Source organism: Copadichromis virginalis, linkage group LG23, assembly GCF_057382275.1.
Source record: "Copadichromis virginalis isolate Kocher_CV1m ecotype Utaka linkage group LG23, C_Virginalis_male_GT1.1, whole genome shotgun sequence".
Taxonomy (NCBI): Eukaryota; Metazoa; Chordata; class Actinopteri; order Cichliformes; family Cichlidae; genus Copadichromis; species Copadichromis virginalis.
This window is the reverse complement of record NC_140639.1, coordinates 37,874,547-37,888,088: the sequence shown is the minus strand read 5'-3', so window position 1 is coordinate 37,888,088 and position 13,542 is coordinate 37,874,547. Positions and strand designations below refer to the sequence as shown.

Below are 13,542 nucleotides of genomic sequence, written 5' to 3'. Positions count from 1 at the left end.
AGTACTATAGCTTACTAGGGTATATATTAGACTTAATAGTCACTATATACAGTAATTGACTTCTATTCATTTTACATCAAATTAAAACTTTGGGTGTCAGATAATTATTTATTAAAAGCTCGACATTTTAAATGAGAATAAGAAAGAAAAGTATGTCTTTGTGCCCCCTTTTCCCTGTTCATGCCCTATCGGCCCCCCTGGCTAAACTTTGCTAGATCCGCCCCTGCACAGTTACAGCCGTCAGCTACGTAGAAAAAGATCCTGGTGTAGAAAGTAATATTAAATAAATTCTAACAACAGCTGATCAAGCTTAAACGTGCTGCTGTTGTTCAGCTGCTGGTTTGCTCTTTCTGGTGCAAAGTGGACCAAAAACAAACAAGAGAGGGACTCGCGACAGAAAACCCGATCAGCTGATCAGTTTCAAGATTGAAGTAGCAGCCGGAGAGCGAGAGGCAGTCGCTTGTTAAGCTTAACGCAGGAATGCTTTACAAACATTCAGAGATGGACTTACACACTTGCTTTACTTCTCTCGGGGATAACTTTGTCGGAGATGAAATGCCAGGTTGCTAGCGAAGCTCCACATGCTATCCAGACCACGACAGGTCCCGCATGCCACAGCCACTGCTCCCACGTGCTAACGTTCTGAGGTGAGTTACAGCGTGTTGCAAGTTTTGTGAGGTGCTTTCGTGATATTTAATAGATCGGATTACATTTTTTATTTTTCTCCGATATCCGATCCAGTAATTTAGGTCAGTATCGGACCGATACCGATACGTAATATCGGATCGGTCCATCTCTAATATGAACACATGTGAAACAAATGATCATTTAGCCATTTATTTTTAGCTCAAAATGACAACATTAACACAGTAAAACAGGTCTCCTTCTTAAACAGAAGCCTGTCATGCTTAACTTTTGAGAATATAAGTAAATCTTTCTTTAAAAGAACTCTGTCCTGCTTAACTTAAAATAATAGAAAACAATAGAAAGAAAAACATTCTTGTAACAGTGCACATTTAGTGCATTTAGTACAATCGGCTTCAGTTGAAATATTATTTCAGCTTTTCTAATGCTAATCAGCTGCTCCTGTTTGTAAACCCGCTTGTTCCCATGATTACGCATCTTAACTCATCATCATTATTCATCTATGTATTACTTTTATGTATTAGTCATCTATTTGTTGTAATCATCTATCCTTGCTGTTGTTTATTACACAAAATAAATTATATTATCACACTTCTGGCCACATAGCGCTGATATTCACTGCACATGCCCATATTAACTTTTTCCAGCCAGGTGTTTTCCTTTTCCCATTCTTCCCTTTCTCTGAGGGGAACAAACATTGCTGCTCTAATGCTGGGCTCACACTGTGCGGTTTTAGGCCCATTTTGAGCCGATTTTTGACCGATTTTGGCCTTCATCGTGCATCGTGTAGTATACGTGGGGTAACGAGAAGTGATTAACACCTCACGACCAGCTCCCGATCATCAATCGCTCGTGAGGGTCTCATCACAGCCGCTCACACTGCTCGCGCGCAAACACGTAAACGTTGGTGTAAAAGATAGAGCAGCACGGCTGTGCAGCGTGTGATCTGGACACAAGCGATGGAGGCACAACTTGTAGAACTTTGGAAAGCTCATCCGAGCCTTTTCGATGTGGCATCACAAAATTATCACGACCACAACAACCGTGAAAACAGTTGGATTTACATCGCTGCTCAATCACAGCTGCCTGATCATGTTTTTCATTAGCAATTTAGCAAAGTTGATGGTGGTGTGTGTGTCTGTGTGAGTGTAAGACGGAGAGAGAGAGAGCGAGCGACAGATTTTCTGTTATAACCTTCGTGTTATGGAGGCACAGTGTGAGCACTCAGGTCTCATCAGAGCATCGGGCCGTATAGTGTGAGACCCTGCATCGTGACCTACCAACTTCTAACCCCTGCGAGTCAATCGTGCAGTTTGAGCAGGAGCTGAATAACGTGACTGAAAAAATCGCACAGTGTCTGCCCAGCTTTAGGTTTACTGTCGTCCGAGACTTGCACCGCAGTGTCGGCGTTTGTTTCCCTGTTGGCCATGCTTCTTGTTGTGGTCATCTGTTGTCTTCCGGTATTTTCTCCGTAAGCGACCTTTCCTCGACCAATGAGATAAGCGGTAATCTGAATTGTCATACTCGAATTGTCATAAGTGTGCTGTCAGCTCATTGGTCACAAAGCAGGAGAGGGGCTGGGAATTATGTTTTCAAACAAAGCGTTAATTCCATTAAAAGTTATAGACTACTTTTGATTCTCACTGTATTACGGGACAAAGTGCGTCCCTTATTAGCTCAATACGGGACGTGTACTTTTGTTTCTAAATACGGGACGATTCCGTATTTTAAGGGACGGTTGGCAACCCTATGTGTGTTGAGGGCAGATTGGTTTGTATGTGACCTGAAGTGTGTGATTGTTGGGGTGGGTACTGGGGGGTGTTGGGATGCTGTTTCAGGGGGAGGGGGCAGAATGTGTGGCGTCTGGAGATGAAATAACAGGAAAACAGAAGACAGAGAATTAAAGCGAAAGAGTGAAGGCTCACACTTCTAATAAGCTGAGCTGTGTTTTCGATGAAATTAGCCTTAGAGATGCTATTATCAAAATTGGACAGAAATTGCTTGACTTAAAATACACACCCATACATCAACTAGCAGGGTGCTCTGTTAGCTAATTACCGCAGTCATTTCGCTAAAGACTGCTTTCAGTGTTTAGATCTTTTAAGAAGTGTTGACTTTACTTTGAGCGATTATCAGTAACACTAAGCAGCCCGAAGTTGGAAAAATATCTCATCCAAAGAAGCACTAGAGTTATCTTGATGTTAAAAGAGCAGGTTGACATTTCACACATACTCACTGTCTTGTCACGAATTAGATAAAAAAGATGACTATCTTAGCTTAACGCAGAGGCCAGATGAAAGGTAAACAGCTAGCCAGGCTCTGCAAGTTACAACAGCTACAGATTCACAAGCTAACTAATTGCATGTTATAACTTGCTTGTTCATCAAAGCAAAACTTGATAACTTCAGTTCCTTGTGTCCTACTGTCATGTTTCATAGCATAAAGGCAAACAATCAGAAACGCCTGTGTGTCCCTTGAAGTGAGCATTCTCTCTGAGGTGATAAGTGGAGGCAAACCGCAGGTTTATCAGTTCATCTGTCAGATGTCTCTATTTATATTTAATATTAATATATTGTAGGGGTGGGGAAAATGTTGTAATACCGTATAGTATTGCAGTACTTTGCTTGGGGGTATTATATCAATATAGGAACACCAAATATCAATATTTTATCAAATACATTTAAAAAACTCTGGGAATACTACAAGCAAAGTGGCTCATCTCATGCACCACCATCCTGAGATAACGTTAGCCAAGCAAACTTACATTAAATCATCTATATTAAAAAAAAACAAAAAAACAACAACAAACATTCGACACTGGACACACTCTAATTCAGAGCAAGCTAAGTGCCCGGTCATGCGATTGAAAATAGGACAACAGTCTTTGGACAGACTGCAATTACTCTCAGAGAGAGTCAAAGTTTTGCACATAACTTCTGTCTAATGTATAAATGCAGCAAAAATTTTCTGGCACAACTTCACCTGCTTCCAAGGTGCATGGAGAGGATCAATGAGTTTTTATGAACTACACCTCCTTTTTTTTTATCAGTTAAATTACTCTCACATGAGTAATGTTTATTCAATTAATCTTATTATTTTAGCCAAAGAAGAAGTAACGTTTTAGACATCTCATCTTAAGTCTACAATTTAAGTCTAAATTTTAGAGATTTTACATTTTAGAGACATAATTTTTTTTTTAAACCTGTGTGTATATAGCATCCACCTTTTGCATTTCATGCATGTGTTATTTTCAGACATATGGGGGTTATGTCACCCCCCCCTCCTCCTCATCAGTAATGATCTAGTCCGGTATTTACTTTTTTTCTGTTTCCTGTCTTGTATTTAAGCAATTTTTTACAATGTTTTACTATGACCCTGATGAAGGCCACAAGCCGAAAGGCGTTGGTCAATTATTAAAGTTGTTCATCTTCCCTCAAGTGTTGCTGGAGTTCCTGCTTAATGTATAAATGCAGACAGATTACCAACATGTTGTCATCACGCTTAGGTCTTTGTCACTCGACTCAAGTCGATTGTGGTGATGGACATGGGGGGGGGAATATACAGGGAGTGCAGAATTATTAGGCAAGTTGTATTTTTGAGGAATAATTTTATTATTGAACAACAACCATGTTCTCAATGAACCCAAAAAACTCATTAATATCAAAGCTGAATGTTTTTGGAAGTAGTTTTTAGTTTGTTTTTAGTTTTAGCTATTTTAGGGGGATATCTGTGTGTGCAGGTGACTATTACTGTGCAGAATTATTAGGCAACTTAACAAAAAACAAATATATACCCATTTCAATTATTTATTTTTACCAGTGACACCAATATAACATCTCCACATTCACAAATATACATTTCTGACATTCAAAAACAAAACAAAAACAAATCAGCGACCAATATAGCCACCTTTCTTTGCAAGGACACTCAAAAGCCTGCCATCCATGGATTCTGTCAGTGTTTTGATCTGTTCACCATCAACATTGCGAGCAGCAGCAACCACAGCCTCCCAGACACTGTTCAGAGAGGTGTACTGTTGTCCCTCCTTGTAAATCTCACATTTGATGATGGACCACAGGTTCTCAATGGGGTTCAGATCAGGTGAACAAGGAGGCCATGTCATTAGTTTTTCTTCTTTTATACCCTTTCCTGCCAGCCACGCTGTGGAGTACTTGGACGCGTGTGATGGAGCATTGTCCTGCATGAAAATCATGTTTTTCTTGAAGGATGCAGACTTCTTCCTGTACCACTGCTTGAAGAAGGTGTCTTCCAGAAACTGGCAGTAGGACTGGGAGTTGAGCTTGACTCCATCCTCAACCCGAAAAGGCCCCACAAGCTCATCTTTGATGATACCAGCCCAAACCAGTACTCCACCTCCACCTTGCTGGCGTCTGAGTCGGACTGGAGCTCTCTGCCCTTTACCAATCCAGCCACGGGCCCATCCATCTGGCCCATCAAGACTCACTCTCATTTCATCAGTCCATAAAACCTTAGAAAAATCAGTCTTGAGATATTTCTTGGCCCAGTCTTGACGTTTCAGCTTGTGTGTCTTGTTCAGTGGTGGTCGTCTTTCAGCCTTTCTTACCTTGGCCATGTCTCTGAGTATTGCACACCTTGTGCTTTTGGGCACTCCAGTGATGTTGCAGCTCTGAAATATGGCCAAACTGGTGGCAAGTGGCATCTTGGCAGCTGCACGCTTGACTTTTCTCAGTTCATGGGCAGTTATTTTGCGCCTTGGTTTTTCCACACGCTTCTTGCGACCCTGTTGACTATTTTGATTGAAACGCTTGATTGTTCGATGATCACGCTTCAGAAGCTTTGCAATTTTGAGACTGCTGCATCCCTCTGCAAGATATCTCACTATTTTTGACTTTTCTGAGCCTGTCAAGTCCTTCTTTTGACCCATTTTGCCAAAGGAAAGGAAGTTGCCTAATAATTATGCACACCTGATATAGGGTGTTGATGTCATTAGACCACACCCCTTCTCATTACAGCGATGCACATCCCCTAATATGCTTAATTGGTAGTAGGCTTTCGAGCCTATACAGCTTGGAGTAAGACAACGTGCATGAAGAGGATGATGTGGACAAAATACTCATTTGCCCAATAATTCTGCACTCCCTGTAGATGATGATCTCATTTTCATATTCCTACAGAACAGGTGGTTTGCTGACAGAAAATGTAATAGTTAAATGTGAATTTCTGTCTACGTAAACAGCTACAGATATGTCATTTTCAATGATTTATCCCTGTTAATTGCTGGATTATCAGAAACAGATTGCACATAATTGAGAACCTGACCCCATTTAATTGCAGACTGTCTGCAGACTGACTCCATCCTATGGCAACATTTGGCCAAGTTTATTGACAGCGTTGGTATGCTTGTCAATCTGAATTTGCAGCAAAAAATAAGTGAGGTAACTTTATCTTGTTATATAAGATAGATACTGACAAAGTTTAACTTTGAAGACATAATTTATGGTTAACAAAAGGTGATAAATCTTAATTTATATATTATTACAGTACTTAATATATTGCAAAATATTAAAAAATTGATTCTGTTTTTCACAGGTTTTGGAGTGCCTTAAACCTGTGCTCTTGCTAATGATTGGCATGAGGGGAATCATTTGGTCATAAAAACAAAATCTAGGTGTATAATAGAAGTCAGTAGCAAAATGATTCTCGGCTCCCCTGACCTATTATCTCATTACCTGATGAATTTATGATGATGTGATTGTCCAGTGTCCCTCTGTTTCTAAGCTAGATCCGTCTCTCACCCATACGGAGGATGGCAATAATGCTCAACAGCTGGACTTACAAACCAATAAGTGCCATCCATCATTTTGTATAGTTATATATGGTTTTACTCAGCTTCAGTTCAAGATGTAGTTCACAAGCATTATGTAGATCAACTCAGATAGTGCGTGATGCCATATGTAACATGACTGTCTTTCAAAGTGACAACACAGTCATTTCTTAGCAATCGTCCTGGCCTTTTAAGAGGAAACATGAAGAAGATTTGATCTTAGAATATATCTTTGCATGTTTTCTGGTTTTATAAATCTGTCCTCTGCATTTGCTATATGTGGAAAAAGAAAGGTATTGCCAGCTGAACTGTCTTGTTACTGTACCACAATAGGAGGTGCTGTTGCCATCGGTGTTATTTGTTATTTCTGGTGGCTCCTTGCAGTGACACAGGAGGCATCCCCCTGAAATATGTTCATCCCGGTCCAAAGCAGACTGACTGAACTTCAAGTTTTAGAAGATGTTACTCTGCTTTTACGCCCTGAGAAAGATTCTGCTTATTAGTGGACAAAAAGTAAGGGGAAAAATGAGTTTGCCTTAGTGTACTGCTCTGTGATGTCCAAAAAATGACTCATGATGACTTGGGACATCGCTTTAGTAATTATAAGTACACATTCATAGCTGTCTGGTTTGTAGTTACGTAATAGATTCATGTTCGCAAACCTTTGAGGATCTAAGAAAAGCAGCTATGGTTAACCACCATTTGCTCTTGATTTTAAAAAAAGCTTTTGAAAAGCTTTCAAAAGCCCCAAAGCTGGACAGATTTTTTTCAGCTATAAACAGCTGAAGGTAAAAAAAAAAAAAAAGTCACAAAAAAATAAACCCGATAGAGATTTTCATATGACAACAGTAAGATACTGACAGGAGTGTTGGGCTGTAGTCAGTATGTGTGTATGTGTGTGTGCCAGTTCCCACGCTGCAGGCAGTTCCGTTTGTAGCACTCTGGTGAGGCTGGCAACTGGGCTGCAGCTGCTGTCTGCCTCACTTTGCCTGCTTGGAGCTGTGCGGCCGACGAGATAAAACACCAGCAACTAACAAACAAGTGAAGTCCATTTATCCCGAACTCGTTTCCCTGGGATGTTCCAGGCAAAGCAGACTGGGTTCCAGCTTTAAATATCTGTGACATGATTCAGAACATCCGCTACAGTGTGTTGAGTCATTTATTTAAAAGCCAGATGAGACGGAAAATCAACGAAACTGTCTTCAGTTTAATTTATGTGAGGTAAAGTAGACTCAACTATCTCAAGGCAGTAAACCACACTACTAATAAATAAGTAAATAGTAAACAATCCCAAAGTAAGATAAACTATGTTGAGTAAACTGAGAGAGTCCTAAAATTAATTCTACACAACAGTTTGATATATGTTTGCGGCTGCTGTCGTTTATTCAAAGCCTTGTTAACGTAGTGTCAAGAAAAGAGTGTATATAAAAGATGGATACAGCCAGTGTGTTTACACAGCCCTGTGGATTCATGAATTCTAAGTTTGTAGTTTGGTAATCAGTCTTGACCATGCATGACCATATTTGTATGAGATGTTGTCATACACGTAGTTTAGTGTAATGTTGTATGGCATGCTAATTTTGGCAAGAAATATCCTAGAAAGCAAAGTTAACTTAGTGGAAAAACTGAGGAAGCAACTCACTAAAGTGATTTTTAGTACAACTGAATGCTGAAAGCGATGACATTTTAAAGTGGTCGTTTAACAACATTAAACATGAATAGATTTTGATAGGGTGAGTGATATGAATATTATCATATCAGATAGTTTTTAGAAATAGGGAAACAGTTTTTGTACCAGGCTGTAAGAAAATAAGTTAGGCGTTTGGATTGACTCCTTTTAGCTTCTTTTTCATTGCTACTTGGCATCAGCTAAGCAAACTTTTGCAAAAATAACTTCTTGGCTGTAAATAATTGGATCTATATTGCAGTATATGTAAAATGTTGTTTAGATTAGGGCTGATGAGGAATATTTCTTGCTTACATGATCTGTGTATACAGAATAAAGCTTATTAAATAGTATTATAGTATCAAGTCTGTATGCTAAGCAAAGCTAATCATAGCTAACTATCTAAGCTAGTTCTAGCTTCATATTTAGAGTGCAAACTTAAAAGTGATATCAATATTTTAATTTTAATTCTATTCCTTTAAAAGGAAAACACCAAAAGAAGGGAGATTGTTATGAATCATCATCATATGCAATCACATAAATCATTGGGCCACTCAAAATGCAACAAATGACACTTCATAGGCTGCCATTGAGAGACAAAAATGATGAAGAAAACAAAACTTGACACAGGTTTCAGTCTTCTTTCTCTTCTGTTTTGTCCTGTTTGTTGTACCTGGTCTCATTCCCTCTTCTTTTTACCTTCTCTGTCTCCTCAGTCCCGATTTGTCATAGCGAACAGCCGCCTCTCTCTGAGCCTGGTTCTGCAGGTGATTGCTTAATGTTAAAGGGGAGTTCTTCCTTCCCACCATCGTGATCACCTGATATGTTGGGCGTATCTCTTGAATATTGTAGGCTTGTTTCCTTACAGTGCAGTAAAAATCACTTTGTGACAGCGGTTGTAGAGAACTGGTCCCATGATAATAAAACATAATTGACTTTACAGTTTTTCTCGATTGCTAAAACACATTTCTTGAAACTACGCCTCATATCCTCACAACAGTAAACACAAATCCATAACCTCTCACTCAATTCCCCAAACATCCTATTTCCAGGTCAAAATGAAGCTCTACACCCAAAACTATTCACTCCTGCTGAAAAACCAAACTTTGCCCTCAGACATCAAACACAAGCCCTCAAAAACACACACACTACAACAGAGTTTTGCACACTGGTACAATTAATTCAAAACAATAGTTCCAAAACAATTAGGTTGCTTATGGTTCTCCCCTTCAAAACCCTTGTCACATGATACAGTTTTTTCTGATTGCTTAAGCACATTTTTTGTAACTATTGGCTAATTTTGCAAAACTCTTCACACAAATAAGAAAACCTGTCACCCAATCATCAAAACATTGTAGTTCTCTTGCAAAAGCAAACACAGCTAGATTAACTCTTCACACCTTCGTAAAAATGGTGTTTCCGTATCAAACAGTACACACAAGCCATCATCTACTAAGCACACAATGCGCCAACTGCACACTGATGGTATGAATACAAAACACATCTGGCTTTTGCTTTCTCTGTGCACAAGGTAGGCTATGTCAGTTTGAGCTCATACTTCTGTCATAGATCCATAAGCATAGAGGGATCCAAACTTCAAGTACTGCTGTTTATTCAAACACATCAAAACAAACACAAGTGTTTATTTCCAAGTATAGGATTATTTGCAATCACCATAATGACTATATGGGTTACTTGGTCTGCAGTGAACATGCTTCCTCTGCCCCAGCATCTGGTCATCTAGCAATTTTGTAAAGTAACAATTTCAGTATTTTTACATCAATGGTATTGGTGTGTTTCTCATTGGCATATGGCAGTGCTACAAATCTTTGTGCGAAGTGACTGTACTAACCGATTCTCATTTCAAGATGTCCTTATGGTGCTTGCTACAGTGTAGCGGCTCGAGTTAGGGTGGACCTGTTGGCCAGCTACCCTCAGGGTCATTCCACGGTTGATTACATGGTCCACTATTGTAGCTCTGATGTCATCAGCAATTCTATTTCTTACTCTTCCTACCCTTCCTCTCCCCCCTCCTCATCTTCCTCTCCTCCCTCCTCATCTTCCTCTTGCTCCTCCTTGTCCTTGTCGTCCTCTTCATCCTACTTCTTCACCTCCACGTCCTCTTCCTCGGCCTCCTCTACTTCTCACTCTTTCTGCTCCCTCCATTGTACTCCGCACACACAGCTTACCTGTATTATAGCGCTTAGGCTGATTGCAAAGTGAACTAATTATCTAAAAAAGTTTTCACATGTGAAAGTGTGCCAGACAGTTGGCAAATTAGTGTTAATGATAGCCATACATGTGTATACTTTTGCTAGGAGTGTGTTGGAAATTTGGTAATTGAGTGTTGTGCAGTGAATTGTGCCTACAGTTTTGCAAAGTGTGTGTTACAAAATTGCAAACTGAGTGCAAAGCAGTTTTTGTGCTTTTAGTTTTGCAAACTCAGTGAGTGGTTTTGCTATAAGTCTGAATAGTTTTGGAGATTGTGCTACAGGAATCACAGTTAGGGTTTAAGCATTCAGAAAAAACTGTAAACACAAAAGACGCAACCAATGTATGTACAGTGGCACATTGTCATTCATGTACTATACAGTACAACACACACCAGAAACATTATCCCACCTCAGCATCTTGTCTTTGGTCTGGGTCAGGCCAGAGAATCTCATCCACATCACAGGCTATATTGGCCCCAGCCAGGCAGCGGGGGTAAAATCCTCTTGCATGCCTGATCCACCCCTGGCATGCATCTACTGATATGTCTAGGCAGGCCTCTTCCATGGCCTGAAGGAGGTGAACACGGACACAAGGTTCTCGGTCATACACTTTCCACCGCCATGCCGAAAATAACTCCTCTATCGGGTTTAGAAAGGGAGAGTATGCAGGCAGAAAGATATTAGAAAACCTTGGGTTATTGGTAAACCAGTCACGAACCAGAGCAGCGCGATGGAAGCTGACGTTATCCCACACAACAACGTAGTGAGGCTGCTCTGGCTGTGCTGGTTCCCTGTAGTCCAGCTGGAACATATGTTGTCTTAAACCATCAAGAAAAGCAAGGAGAAGCATAGTGTTATAGGGTCCTAGTACGGCATGGTGGTGGAGTACCCCTCGTTGGCTGATGGCTGCGCACATAGTGACATTCCCCCCACGCTGACCAGGGACATTTACAATAGCCCGATGGCCAATTATGTTCCTCCCCCTTTTCCTTCTTTTGGTCAGGTTAAAACCTGCCTCATCCACAAAGATTATTTCATGGGGAACAGGCCGTCCTTCAATCTCAAAGATTCTCTGCAAAACACATAACACAGTAGAGTCAATCGGTACCCTGAACCACAGTTCAAGAGTGCTGAAATGGCAGCATAAACTGCCATGCTGTGATGGTACACAATACTTTATACAGTATCAAAACTCATACCTGAACATATTCCACACGTTGGTTCTTCACTCTGTCAGAGTTTCGTTCGAAAGGGACTCGGTATGCCTGTTTCATCCGGAATTGATTCTTTCGGAGGATGCGGTCAATTGTGGAGAGGCTGATGGCATTTATGCCTCGAAAAAGATGATCATCCTCAATCACTCTCCTTTGAATCTCTCGCAGGCGGATTACATTATTTGCAATTACCATGTTTACAAGTTCCCTCTCTTGCTCCTCCGACAAAAGCCTTAACCTGCCTCCACCAGGTGGTCGTCTCTGTGTCCTACAAAAATAGAAGCACTCATTACTGTAACTGTCACACATTCATTTTACAGGAAAATAATGGAAACATACTGAAACTCAAGACACATAAGTTCAGTAACTTACAAGTTACTGTACAAAGCAGTCTTACTGCAAGTACACCTACCTGTTTTCCTCCCTGAAGGTTCTGATGATGGAGGCAACAGTGAAGCGACTCAAATTTGGTTGTACTCGTTGCCCAGCCTCCCTCATAGTCATCCCATGGACAAGGACATGGTCAACTAAAGTGGCTCGAATTTCATCCGAGACTGACTGTCTTCGTGCCCTTGCTCTTCCCCTTCCTTGTCGCCGTCGTTCTCCACCTCCACCTCCTTCACCACGTCCTCCTCCTCCTCCACCTCTCCCTCCTCCTCCACCACCTTCCTGTTGTCCTAGACCACCTCCTCCTCCTCTTCCACCACGTCCTCCTCTTTCACCATGTCCTCTTCCTCCACCATGTCCTCCTCCTTCACCACGTCCTCCTCTTTCACCATGTCCTCTTCCTCCACCACGTCCTCCTCCTTCACCACGTCCTCTTTCTCCACCACGTCCTCTTCCTTTGCATCTCTTTGGATCCATTGTTTCAAACCTGAATGAGCTGACTTTGGCCCTTTTATCTATCCATCGCAGGTTCTGATTGGTGTGTGCTAAATTTTGACTCCTAGTGTTTCCACCTGGTTAATTGTGTGCTAATTGAGCTCAAGCTATGCTGACTTACAGTTTTTTCTGAATGCTTAAACCCTAACTGTGATTCTTGTAGCACAATCTCTAAAACTATTCAGACTTATAGCAAAACCACTCACTGAGTTTGCAAAACTAAAAGCACAAAAACTGCTTTGCACTCAGTTTGCAATTTTGTAACACACACTTTGCAAAACTGTAGGCACAATTCACTGCACAACACTCAATTACCAAATTTCCAACACACTCCTAGCAAAAGTATACACATGTATGGCTATCATTAACACTAATTTGCCAACTGTCTGGCACACTTTCACATGTGAAAACTTTTTTAGATAATTAGTTCACTTTGCAATCAGCCTAAGCACTATAATACAGGTAAGCTGTGTGTGCGGAGTACAATGGAGGGAGCAGAAAGAGTGAGAAGTAGAGGAGGCCGAGGAAGAGGACGTGGAGGTGAAGAAGTAGGATGAAGAGGACGACAAGGACAAGGAGGAGCAAGAGGAAGACGAGGAGGGGGGAGAGGAAGATGAGGAGGGGGGAGAGGAAGGGTAGGAAGAGTAAGAAATAGAATTGCTGATGACATCAGAGCTACAATAGTGGACCATGTAATCAACCGTGGAATGACCCTGAGGGTAGCTGGCCAACGGGTCCAGCCTAACTTGAGCCGCTACACTGTAGCAAGTACCATAAGGACATCTTGAAATGAGAATCGGTCAGTACAGGCACTTCGCACAAAGATTTGTAGCACTGCCATATGCCAATGAGAAACACACCAATACCATTGATGTAAAAATACTGAAATTGTTACTTTACAGAATTGCTAGATGACCAGATGCTGGGGGCAGAGGAAGCATGTTCACTGCAGACCACGTAACCCATATAGTCATTATGGCGATTGCAAATAATCCTATACTTGGAAATAGACACTTGTGTTCGTTTTGATGTGTTTGAATAAACACCAGTACTTGAAGTTTGGATCCCTCTATGCTTATGGATCTATGACAGAAGTATGAGCTCAAACTGACATAG

At 41.0% G+C, this 13,542-nt stretch overlaps 2 protein-coding genes across 2 annotated transcripts in view; one reads left to right on the top strand and one right to left on the bottom strand.

The window, feature by feature from the left end:
* nid2a (nidogen 2a (osteonidogen)) overlaps nucleotides 1-13,542 on the top strand; it is a 66,505-nt gene that overhangs the window by 4,481 nt on the left and 48,482 nt on the right. The gene's annotated exons all lie outside the window — the stretch shown is intronic.
* Nucleotides 10,661-12,242, bottom strand: LOC146681561 (uncharacterized). The gene is made up of 3 exons (XM_085449363.1): nucleotides 11,957-12,242; nucleotides 11,530-11,812; nucleotides 10,661-11,402 (listed from the first exon to the last, which is right to left on the bottom strand). The coding sequence occupies exons 1-3, from the start codon at nucleotides 12,046-12,048 to the stop codon at nucleotides 10,731-10,733; spliced, it is 1,047 nt and encodes a 348-aa protein (XP_085305489.1). The 5' UTR covers nucleotides 12,049-12,242; the 3' UTR covers nucleotides 10,661-10,730.